This window comes from Charadrius vociferus, unplaced genomic scaffold, assembly GCF_000708025.1.
Source record: "Charadrius vociferus isolate BGI_N301 unplaced genomic scaffold, ASM70802v2 scaffold684, whole genome shotgun sequence".
NCBI classification, from domain to species: domain Eukaryota; kingdom Metazoa; phylum Chordata; class Aves; order Charadriiformes; family Charadriidae; genus Charadrius; species Charadrius vociferus.
In genome coordinates, this window is record NW_009648144.1 from 290,208 (window position 1) to 303,500 (window position 13,293).

The 13,293-nt window shown below is 37.7% G+C and overlaps 1 protein-coding gene across 2 annotated transcripts in view; it reads right to left on the reverse strand.

Annotated features, from left to right (window-relative positions):
* The window catches only part of MAPK10 (mitogen-activated protein kinase 10), an 85,583-nt gene that overhangs the window by 17,290 nt on the left and 55,000 nt on the right, over positions 1 to 13,293 (reverse strand). For both annotated transcript variants that reach the window (XM_009883937.1, XM_009883936.1), the window contains exons 8-9: positions 7,932 to 8,114; positions 5,586 to 5,710 (exon numbers count right to left, since the gene is read on the reverse strand). In XM_009883937.1, the coding sequence (XP_009882239.1) occupies positions 5,586 to 5,710; positions 7,932 to 8,114 (308 nt within the window). The remainder of the gene's footprint in view (positions 1 to 5,585; positions 5,711 to 7,931; positions 8,115 to 13,293) is intronic.

Here is a 13,293-nt window from a genome sequence, read left to right on the forward strand (position 1 = left end):
TTGTATCTGCTGGCACCTAGCCCATGAGATAGATGCAAATGTCTGAAGCTGTGAGCTAGTGGGTGAAGTGCTCATTCTAGGAAGAGACAAGGCCCATTTGGGGAAGGGAAAGCAAAAACTGCAGTTAGTACCTGTTGTCTGTGATATAGAAAGACAAAATGTAAAACCTGGTTTACGGCTTTTCTTCTCCCTCCACCAGGAATCAACAGAGCTATTACTTGAAATCTAATAGACAGGTACATCCCCAAATACAATGTAATTCCTTGTGTAAAGGAAGACAGGAAAAGACGAAGAAGTACTCAGTAAACTTCTGTAAAGTGCTCCTGGTCCCTCTGCCTAACAGAGGAGTTCTGATCTAGCTGTTCATCACACCCAGAGTGATGTAATTCAGCTCGTGTCAGAACCCAGACAACAGAGAATTGAAGTTTTGAGCTTTTATTGAGTCAAAGACAACAAGGCTTTTCTTAAATTTATGTCCCTAAAGCTTTGTTCTCAGCAGACAGGAAAAAGAAATCTACGCACCTTGCATAAGACCAGTTGCAGAAGCCAGAATCTGACACAAGAGAAGACTCACTGAATGAAATTGTGAAAAAAAAACCCACCCAGTATGTTTGTAAAATGCAGGAGCAAGCAATTTTAAATCAGTAAGGCTCATGATTACCTCAAGGAAAATCCACAAAAGGACGGTGGAAAAAAAAAGGACCAAATCTCATGCTGAATAACTGTGGCATTTCTAGTGAAATACAAAACACAAATGCCCACCTAAAACCTGTTTTATCAAAAGATCACCTTGGGGTAAAGATACCAGGGGAAAATGCTTAAAAAATGGCCAACTTAGTAAAAATAGCACTTCTGAATTTCAACATGAAATAAGCAAAGAATAGAAAACAAGAGTAAAACTGAATACTCAGAGACCGCAAATGCAAAATCCATTAACGGGTTTATCAGCTGTCTAAAGCAGCAAAGAGTTAGAGTAGCCCAGTCTCCCAATAATCAAAATATGAGACAATACCTTTAAGAGACAGCGAAGAGTTGAACAATGTTGCAAAGGACATTAGTTTCAATAAGAATGACTACTGTGGTCCACATCAGCTCAATCTCTTTCTATCCCTTTACTATTACATAAGTTTGCAATACTACCATGGGAAAAGAAAATATCACCACCTCTTCCTTGGGTTGGAAATATTCCAGGCAGGGAACACAAACAATTTAATGCAACTTATTACACACTGAGAACAGAAACTTGATAGTAGCAGTCTTGCCTTAGGCTGATACACATTTATGTAAACCTTCTGTCAACCTATTCCAATCATGAACAGAGATCCTAAATCTGTACATGACTAATCATAATGAAAAATGGGGTTAAATGATTTGAAAAAAACTATTTAGAATGTAGCCTTTAATTTACTTTTGTCCTTCATTTATAAAAGCTGGCTCCCAAACATAGCTAAGATAGGTAGGCACAAAAAGTTGAGACCACACTGGGACAAACTCTTAACTGCATTCAGTGAAACAGTTAACGACCAGTACACATTTCTCTAACTTTCCATGAGACATTTTTATAAGCTTCACAAACTAAAGCATAGTTTGTGGACAAAAAAGACCTGGACTAGTAGCATGAGGATTTCAACACAATTCAACAGTGCTTTGATCTAGAATTGTGTTCTGGTTTACATCTAGAAACAGGTTCAGCTGCAGAACTGAGGTCCAGTAGCAGATGTAAATTCCATTTTCACCTTCCAAAATTCAGTGGGCTAGATCCAAACATCCATTAGAAAAGTCACTCATTAAATGTGCTGGTGCAGTTGTTTCATAGCACAAATTAATAAAATAGCTTACCAAGACAGGGAAAAATGACTTGTTCCATTCAAATTGGAATGGGAAACTTAAGATGTACACAACCTGGAAGAATCAGACTGCAATCTGTTCTTTGTACTGTTATCCCTGAGTTTTGTTTTGGCTAAAACTAACATTAATGAGCCAGAGAACCATTTTCAGGTTTTTACATGTCATTCAAATACTACTTCTCCATGCAATTATACCCGGTTATAACTTCTGTGGTTTAGTTCAGTATAGACAAATTGAGAGAGTCAGATTATTAAATGAATCAGCAAAAGTACCTACCTCTCAAAGAGTTCATTTGTTGGGAATTTTTAGATGAGTACCAACTCCTACCCCTGATACAAAGTTGTCAAGATCTAATATACATACATAAGATGACAGTCATTTTACCATTGCCTGTGACATGCTTAGTACATGGCATTAGGAAATGTTTACTGAATTTGATCCTAACTCTTCTGCAACTGGTACAAGGTGGATGTTTCTGTGAAGTTTGTATTTGAGAGACATCGCAATAACTGTTGTGATAGTAATTCAATTCTTTATTCAATACCCTTAGTAATACAAGATTGTAACAACAAGTAACACAGAAGTAGAACAAGGGAATTAGCACAATGCAGAGCCTGGGGCTTACAGCATAATATAAACTATTGCACAAAACTGTAATCATTTAAGACGCCGGATGTCAGTGCAGTGTTACAAGATACTCCAAATGGTATTCTGGATGTTACACTAGGTTCCCCTGATCCATGTCTGAGGTCACAGACGGATGGACATGGCCTGTTGTGCACACCAACACAGCTTTTTCCAAGAGGAAACAAGTTACTTCATGCTTGAAGCACTAAATCACTCATGTTAACAACAAAGAAGTTTATCACATACAGGTACCTTGCTGTCTTGTAAAGAACTAGTAGCCAGTCAGACATCAAGCATTCAGCAAGAAGTGGCAAGTTGTAACATGAATGCACGAGTAAAACTTTCTCTCCAGCCTAGCAACAACTAACTACTCTTTGTAGAGTGACTGACAGTTAGTAGCAGTCCCAGAACCTTAGGACACTCTTTTGAGAAAGAACAGAAAGCAATAAATCTCCCATGAGTCTGTTTGAGAAACTTATTCTGTCATTGAGACAATGCCGATGAAAAACACGGACTGACTGCACTTCAACAGCTGAATCAAGAGACGAAGAAAATCCAACCGAGTTAAGTTTTCTCCAGAAAATAGTTAGTAAATGATTCACAGCTAGCCACTGAAGGTGTGTCAGCATGAACAGATGGAAATTTAGAATTTAATGAACACTAAATTGTGAAAAGAAATTCCTCTGGTTTAAATTCCCCTCTGAAAATGAGATTGGAAAAATAATGAGTGTTAAGTGAAGCCAGGCTCTTTCTAGAATTCCTAGCACTCTGACAAAATATGACTTATATTTATTAGCCCCATGTTCTTCTATTTAGGTTACACTGCACACAACCTGAACCTTCCTCGTTTTTAACCTGCTGTGATCACAAGAGAAGGGTCTCTGTGCCATAGAGCAACTGGTGTCAAAGCAATTCAATAACACTTGACTGTCAAAGTACTCATGATAAAAGTATTAGTATGATTCTATAGTATGTTATTGACAAGATATCGTATGTTTTGGAAGAGAAAACTCTGAAGCTAAGAGACACAGAGAAACCAGCTGGAGACACTGATGTTCAGTTCATGTTAACTACACAATAACTCTGCAAAGTACCAGGTGGGTGAAAAATACAGAGGGTTATCTAAAAATATGCAGTTCAGATAAAGATGTGAACTACAAATAACTGGGACAACATCGAGCATTTGAAGTTGAACATTTAAAGGCGCTTCTCCTTCCTCACAGGACATCCTCTGTTCTTTGAGGTGCTATGGGAGCAATGACAGTTTCATTTTCCACTGCTTTACACCTTATGTAGTTATTTACTGAGCAATGAAATGCAGCCAACAGTGAAAATGCAAGGAATGTGATTTGATAGTGTGTGGCACCACATTTGTACAGGTATCTATGGTGATAGGAGGTGCATGTGAGAGACACCTCAATGAACTAGAATGTAATTACTGCAAGCTTTTGAGAGCCAGTGGGCTCATTAGATTCCAGCCAATTCACCTGGCAGGCTAAATGAATAATTATTATTCCTGTTTTACAGTCACAATCCAGAGAAAGGGTGTGGTTTGTTCTAGATCATATGAGGACTCTATGGTACAATCAGAAATTAAACCATTGTCTCTTCAGCAATAGATGTACCCCTAATGTAACCTTGGCTGCTTAAGAGGACAGTAATACGAGTTTCAAGATCAGCTGTAATTCTAGGAATGTGAGGCAAGTTTTGCCTTCTAAAAGGGCAACCTCATTATGACAAAAATTCAACTTCTGCTTCAATCTAAATTACAACTAAAAGCATACACTTGGAAACTGGGCAAATCATTACATTGAAATATCCACTGTACCAAATTCCCTTCCTGTTCTGGATCAGAAGTGGCTCTCCATGGTGAAATTCACAGGAAAAGCACATCTAAAGAGGGACTAAAATCTGTGTTCTGACATCAGAGTAGTTCCATAAAATGGAGTTAAGAATGCATGTAAATACAAAGAAGTACCTGACAGTGGAATGAGATCTTCAAGGGGGATGTGAAAATAAAATGTGCATGCCAGGGGGTAAGATACTGCAAGGTATCAAATGTTTACACTTCAGACTGAAACCTTTTTCTTGAAGAAAATTAAACAGGACACAAAAACTAAAGGCTTTCTAGATAGCAGAACCATCCCCTATAAAGCACGCCTAAGTAACATACCCTCCAAAAATCCTATGTGTGTGAAATTTTATGGGTTTTTGTGCATTCCGTTTACTGCACTTCCAAGAACACACACTGAATTGGAGCATATCGCTAAACAGAAGAGATTTAATTTTGCAAGGTTCAGGGTCTTAGTTTCCTATTGTGGTTAAGTAAGATTTCTAAACCTGTTGAAATACTGAGCTCTGTTTTCATGCATGATTAGTATTACAGAGAACATCTCTGAATTTATACCTATACATATTATACCATGTCCCTGGAGTGCCTACAGATTGCACCTTTTTTTTTTTTTTTTTTTTCCTGTTAACACCAACATCATCAAGATACACAGGGAGGTGTCTAGAGCATGACAGGATTATAAGAAAAAATACCATTTCTGTTTGCACACAGTGTACGTGTTACTGAACATTGAACTGTGGCCCAGGAAAACACATGAGCCCCTGCTTCATTTCAAGGAATAATGTATGTCCCGCTAAGTTCTTTTGGAATCCCAACTTCAGGATTTTGTATTGTTTTGTTTAATTCTCCTCCTCTCTACATATATCATTGAACACAAACATAGGAAGGGATGTTTGCTGTTTTCCACAAGGAAAGGTTTAGAGAGAATGCATCTTTTGCCAGACTGACTTACACAGCTAGAAAAAACAGGTGAGCTACTGGGTTCAAAATCCTTTCTTCATGTTTTCTAGAAGAAAGCAGAAAATGGCTTCATATGCTTGAGTGTTTATATGCTTCTCCCATCTACTGTCAGTTAATCCAACAACAAGATACATCCTGTCCCTACAGGTCACATTTCACGTAAATCCAAAGACCACCACAGTCACAACAACATTGTTTCTTTGTAGCATGCTCGTTATCAAGCTGCTGTAAAGCAGCAGGAGTCTATGAATCATATCTGCATTTAGCAGTTTGAAGTAAGGAGTCACGCCTCACTTACCGCCTCCACTTCTGCTGGGTCATACCAGACATTAATGTATGGATGCTGTAAGGCTTCATCTACTGATATTCGCTTGGCTGGATCAATGACTAGCATCTTTGATAAAAGGTCCCTGGCTTGGCTGGCTAGAACAGTGAAATCAGATAAACATAGTATTAGTACAAAAGAATCACTGCCTCCAGAGGAGGGTTAATTGGGTTAGGAAAATAATTATGACACAACCCTTTTAGAGATTGTATGTATTTCTGCCCCTTGCCTTGTTACAGCAAGAGTTCTTCAGTAACCATTTTAGGTCAGATTCATTAGGAAGGTGCCCACATCAGGGCTGCGTACCGTAAGTCCCCTAAAAAGCTTCCATAAGATTTTACATTTGTATGCAGATCCCAGGTAGGGGCATGAATAATATACCTAAGAAAAATATGATTGAGGTATCTGTATTTTTGCCAGGATCAGAAAACAAAAGCTCACATAATGAAGTCTAAAATCATGGCACTGTTAAATCAAAGCCTGAAGCTTACTACACTTAGAGTGTCTCAGAAAAGCATCCAAACTTTTCTATACGTTTTAAAGTTTTTAACTCAGCTTACTATGAGGCATTAACTATTTTAGTGCGGAAGAGGTACCAGGCTTATCTTAGGGCATCCCATTAGAAGCAATATGTCAAATCTCTAGCCTGGGATGAACACGTAATGGTATGGAAGTGCCTCAGAACCGCTCAAGTCTTGTTTGCCTCACTTAAGAAAGTTTAAATGAGTGGGACACAGCGTCCTCCACTACAGAAATGCACAGCCTCATATGTACAATGGGTTTTATGTTGCAACATTGATTTATTTTACCTGATAATGTGGCCCATTGTGCCTATCAGGCCACAAACTTATCCCTCTATTACCCAAATTTTTTACTGTTTAGAGTTTGTAACAAATATAATACCATCTAAACCCACCTAAAAAAATGATAACAACATACATTTCTAGTATTACTATCAATGTAGTATTCTAAGCTCTTCCATGCTCAAAATTATTTCCTGTGTAAATGAAAATGAAAGGAAAAAGAACGTGAAAAGATATAAGTGCAAAAATATTATTAGGTATCTTATCAGACATGGGTGAGTAAAAGTAATATCAAATTAAACCATTAACATTAAATTATGGTGAAATATTTAGGTAGGACATGGAATGGTACAATGATAAACAAGCAAAATTTTTTTAATGCACTGTTTCTTGTTCTGTGGCTATACCTTAAAAACTGGCATTCACTATGCTCAAATGCATGTGCTTCCTGTATCCAAAAGATAACAGCACTGTTTGACAGTCATTCCTATTCATTAGCTCCAAATCCGAGAGAATTCTATCATTCAATTTTATTGTAGTAGGAGTATAAAATTCCATGTATCCAAAAGCATCTGCTCTGACCATTCTCTTTGATCCAAGAGCTGAGACAGCAGCCTTGCTATGAAACAGTTGTTAATTGGAAGAGTATTCTGGGTAATGTAATGACATGCAAATTGCAAGCAACTGAAAACCATTACATGCCACTGTAGTAAGCGGCTCCAAGTACTCAAGTGGTGCAGAACTGATACACAGTACAAGTTTGCAGGGGTTCCAGAGCTGTGTTGAGAAAGCCTTTCTAAAGTAAACACAGATTAATCACTCCTTCCAATTGAAGGTCAATGCCCTGTTCAAGCAAAACAAGACTTCAATATATGATTAGAATCATTGCAACTTATATTTTACAGGGGTACGTCTAGTCACGCTGTAATTACGTTAGTAATCTACTTCACATATTAAGTTAATCTATCATGAAGTTAATCTACTTCACATATTAAAACCGAATATTTTCAAAAGAAGAAATCCACTCATAGCAGATATTAAACCTCAGCTACATGAAGACTGTTTTGGCTGATGTTGTTACTATCTTTCTATTGTCTAGTAAAGGTAGAGCTATGAGGCAAGCATCTGGCTGAACTGGTATTTTTCACCTAAGACAAAACAGTGCAAGTGCTGAGATTGTTCGATGGAAGTTCTACTGTTCCTTTGTGTTACAAGTTTAAGAATGAGAGTAAAGGAACACCCCAGTCCCTTGTGGTACAGAAATATCACACAGAAAACCATGGGGATTTTCTCAACACATCAGTGATAATGTATGTTCCCATGGCTGCCCAAGCACCAGGGTCTCCAAAACCTAGTTCTAAAAGCTGCCTCTCAGCTGAACAAAACCCACACAGTTATTCATCTCTACAACTAACTGCATTAAAAGGGAGTGTAACTAGAGAGAAGAAAAATAGAAAAAATCCTTCATTGCATTGTAGCTGTTGACATATGAACCATGTTGCTTTGTCAGACATACCTTTGAGTTTGTTGTGTTCTGAGTCAGCTGGAAAGAGAGAGTCTGGAAAAAGTTTGGGGAAAGTGAGGCCAGCATACTTCGGTCTGTTCTCAACGTAGTTCCGTACTGTCGGCTGCAGCTTCTTCATGAATTCTGGACAAGGTGTTCCCAGCTGCTCAATAACTTTATTCCACTGATCAATATCTGAACATCAGTAGTTAAGGAAAACAAAGCACAAATCCGTGTAGTCTCCTGACATTTCTGTTTGCATGTTCTCTGAGAATCCTTAGAGATGTTTAACTCCCTTTGTAACATCTTTGCAGTCACTATCTTCTTTCATCGTTATGCCTCCAGGTCCTACAGCCTGCAAAGGGCAAAACTCTCTCTCACAACTATACTTACTTGAGAGCAACCCTAAAATGACCACCACCACAGGAAAATACACAGCTTCCTTTCTTTGGGTCAAGACTTGTTACCATTTTTATTTCTAACTTGCAATCTCTTTTTAACTTGCACTCTGTTTTTTTTATATGCAGATAATTGCCTTCATGAGACCTTGGCTACGTGGGCACAGCAGGGAAGAACAACATGTTCACCTGCCCTCTTTATTCAGCCTGTGGAGAGTGACACCCAGCTGGCTTAAGGCAGTTCTGCACGGGACAGAAGTCATCTTCAACTCATTTGCTTCGCAATTGTATGTTTACTCTCTCCAATAACTTTATTGGTGCTAATTTTGCTAAAACCACCTAGCCAGCAACCCCTCAAGAGCAATTTGTTTGACTTTGTAAGAATGCACTGGGATTCATTTTCTATAGACAAATGATGTCTCAAGTATAGACAGGTGTTTATCTTTAACTGCAAATGTGATGGCTACATTACTAAACTGTTACTGACTAATAAGAAACATGGCACTCATGCTTAAAAAGAAATTATATTACAGGAAATTTGTACTGAGCTTTTTTTTTGTTTTGGTGTTGATTTTTTTTAGTTTTCTTGAGATAATAATTAAGTTACTAACTGATAGGTGTTATGTAGCTCTTCCAACCATGTTCAGAACAAGCCTTACTATGAAAAAAAGACATAAAAATTAAAAAAAAAAAATTAAGAAAATGTCTATAAAATCAGCACCATCTCTACATCACACTGTCTAACAGTGCTAAGAATCTGATGACAACATTAAAAAAAAGGAAGAGTACATGAAGCCATGAGTACATTGATGCTTAGATATGTGGTGGAGGGAGTTCCGTTAAGAACATACTAGAAATAAAAGCTTTTAAAAGACAAACACTCAAAGCATTTCAGCACACAGTTGTTTTTTTTTTTAATATTATTTTTCTAAATTATTATTGTCAGAAGTGTTGTAAGTGTGGAGTAGTTTCCCAAATACTCAAGACAGTTCCTCACAATCTAGGAGGGAAATGAGGTCTACAGAATAGAGATAACAAGAGAAAAAAGTCAGGCAAAAAGCTGCTCTTTTGTGCAGCCCAGTTTCAGATTTTCAAAAAAGTGTTTCAGTTTAGGGAAATGGAAATTTAGTATTTTCACATACTTTGAAAATTCAAGACAGACTTAATTTGGGTTCACCTGAACTGTCTTACTTGCACAAAAATCAAATAATGCAGGTAAAAATTGCAGCTTTACTAATCAAAAGTGTTTAAAGGAATAAAAACAATTTGAACATATGCTTTAAGAATGCTGAAACAGTGTTTTAAATGGTTTTAATTTCAACTGAAAAAAGTTGCTAGAAATAGCAGTGGTCTGTAAAGAGTTTTACTGAATAAAGAATTATGTAGAGCAACGCCTCCCACACAAACACTTCATAGGCTGCATATATCTTCTGTGGTCCATGAACAACATATTTTTCTCAACAGAAAATTAAAGAATTGCAACAAAAATGAAGTTATCCAAGACTACAGCTGCTCAAAGAGTAGCTTGAATATTTCATTAAACATTTCATTAAACATTTCATTAGAAAATAAAGTGTTTTGACATTTTAAACTTGTATTCAAGTTAACACACCTAATTGTTTGCTGGATGGACTATTTCAGTAGCAGGTCTTTCTGAGTATGTTGAAAGTAGAGAGTGTGTAAATGGTTTGCAGAGAAGAACAGAGAATACAGAAAGGAAGGTGCTGTTAGTTGTGCCAAGAGAAGATAAGCGGGTGAGAAAGCCAAACTATAAAAGTATCAGTGGAAGCATTACCTGTGTGGATTGAGTGAAGGTCATTTGATAAACAGGGAGGACCAAATACAGGGCTTGCTTCAATGCAGATGTCAGAAACTTACACTTGTATATAGCAGGTTAACTATCTCCCAGGCATTTAATGAAGGCCAAAAAGAGAGAGATCTTTGGGATTACAGAATATTGTGGGACTTGGACATGTTGAGAGGGAAGATGTAGTAAGATGCTCTGGATGTGCGTGATAAAGGAAAAGAATTAAAAAAGATCCCAGAATAGGACCTACATGGCAGGAACCAGTGTCATCACTAGGGTGATGGAGAGGGGAGAAGGAGAGTCCTCAGACAACGGGCCAGTGCCTGCTGCACACATTTCTTCTAAGCTGATGGAAACGCTCACACTGAGCCAACAGACAAGCAAGCTACCACCCACGACTGGAAGATTTTAAAAGATGGAAGAAGCTTCATGAGTCATCAGTGCGAAGATGACAGCCAAAGCCAAGGAAGCTGGCAGAGCCACTGTGTTCCACTTCTCGACTAGCCTTGATTTGCAGGAGGACAGCACTGGAGCTTTGGCAGCCCTGGCTTGCACCAAGGACCAAAAATGTCAGGCTTTACATCACAGCAACTTCAGGGACTGGTTTTGAGTAACTGAATGATCTGAATGGATAACTGTGCTTCTTTACTGTATTGTTTCTGACTTATGTTGCTCAAATACTGCCAAAGCCCTTAAATAAAATATATTCATTTGCTCCTTATATATATCTACACACACACACAAATTGATGTGATGGAGCATTCAGGACCTGTTTTGGTCCTAACAATAGCAATAGCAAAACCTTGCCCAGTGAGAGCAGGTGGAGACTGAGCATTTTCCAGTCAGACGGACACAGACATTTTCTCTCCAGTATTGTTTCTCCACTTACCTAGGCCTTATTAGCACTGGATTATATTCTGAGGTCTAACACATGCAAACGTGAGAGAATGTAATAATGTTCTTCCTGAATACTGGTCCAGCTCCATTTCATTGTTATGTTTTATATAATCACTGGTTGTAATGCATCTGTGTCACCCCTGATGATAAGAGGTTGTACCCATCATGGTATGAGATTAAAAAAAAAAAGTTTTGAAAAAATTCTGAGGTTTACTTGTTGAAGCAAAGAGAAGCAGCTTTCTGTAGCTGGCAGTCAGAATTAACTTCAGCAATTCTGCAGAAAACAAGTATTACCACAGAACAGTCCTAATGTAAATCAAAACCTACTGTAGGTTACATTAACCAATGAGTGATTGTGACTATAGATGTTATTTCCACAACAACTGAAAAAATGGTACTACCAGTTAATGATTACGTAATTCTGACAGAAATTTTCCAGAAATTAATGTGTATTTGAGTGAAAAAAAACTTAAAGAAAAACTTCTGCTAACAGAAGGCCTGTTTTTTCCCCTTGAAATTAAGCAAATGTTGGGCAGACAGGAAGTTGGAAAGGATTACTACCCAAAACTCTGGAAGTTGATGAAATGTCTGCTTTAAAGCTGTTTGAATCACCTCAGCTGTCCCTTGCCCCAAACAAGATCAAGGAAAATGTGTCAACTATACAGAATAGCTGTATGACTTAAGACAGAAGAAAGGGTCTAACCGGGATTCATTAGTTCGTCCTTGACATTAACACTGTGGTGTTTTTACTAACATTAAGATGGCCAAAGTTACAGCAAAGAAACTTATTTAAGAAAAGAGTTCTAAAATGTATATCTTTTGAATGAAGATTTATCTTCGAGTTGTTATCCTCAGGTTGCCTGAAGTCCCAACCACCTTTTCTCTTTGTGCTCTAATACCGTCTTAAGGATTGTCCTCCTTTGCTTTCTAAATACTTGGTTATTTATTCACAGTGAAGTCATCTATTTAGAGGTATGGGCTGAAAGTTTACCATTACTTTTCTTTCTGTTACCATTGATGCAATGTGTGTTTAGTATTTCAGAAGTGCGAATTAAGGACCACTGTTTTGTTCCTTCAGTTGGCCTGCAGACTTCAGTTAAATTACATTTATGCAAATATTCAAAAAATTGAGGAAATGGAGCTGGCTACAAGGGAAACCTTACAATTCTTCTGTTTCAATCAGAAAATATTAAAAGCATTTCTACAGTTGCACAAATTAATAGCTTCTGATTAAAAATGAAATTTAGACAAAAAATTATTGTCAAGCTAGCTACCCTCAAAGTGTCAATTATTTTTCTTTTTCATTCTCATGTTATGTCTGTGTAAATCATACTATTTTTTTGAATGAAAGATTGTCTTTTCTCACAATCAACAGCAAGGTTTTGCAGGAGAATGTTTTAGTTTTACTGCAATACAAAAACCAACATACTGTGATGCATGTATAGTTAAGCCCGTTCATTCTTCCCTGTGCTCAGGGAAGTTTAACCTTAACAGTGCTTAGCTGTTTAACCTTTAACAGGGACGTACTGTAATCATTCATCTTTCTTTTCGTGAAAAAAGAGGGTGAAAAAGATCTCCTGTTGGAAATGTAACAGCCAACCAATCACTAGAACCCAATCATCGCTTTTCCACGCTACTCCAAAGAGTGGCTGTGCTAGAAAAGCCTTTTCCTAAAATTGTCCTCAGTCAATAACTGTGGACTGTGATGTGGAGAACAATTAATTCTGGTAAAATGCCTGTTTATAACAGAGCTTTTGGAATTGCGGTGGATGGTGGTGATGATGGTAGGGAATCATGCTTCCATGCTTCCCTGGCCAGCATACAGGACTCCACTTTCTTCACCTATTAAGCAGCACATCTACACTAGTTTCACTGCACTGGAGCAGGATTTGCTCTTTCTGGCTAAACGTGCTTCTTCTGGAGATGGTTAGGACTAGGACATGTCAAATCCTGCTTTTGTTAAGGCAAGGCACAATGAAGACAAAATGGACATGGAACTCTTCACAGCAGACGGGCACAGTAACTTCATCCATTTTCAATCTCAAAATCTTAAAGGATCCACCTTTCTGAAAGTTTTCGCCTTAAATGTGCATGTTCCACTAATGAAAACTGACTACATTGCTTCAAGTACAAATTTTTGATGCTCCTAACTTGTCAAAATTAGAATAATTACTATGAGCAGATCTGTATTTCCCTCCCCAACACCAAATTGTTGCACAAACTGTAAAGTTGATAGCTCAACTCATTTTCATTTTTTTAAATTGGACCTTTT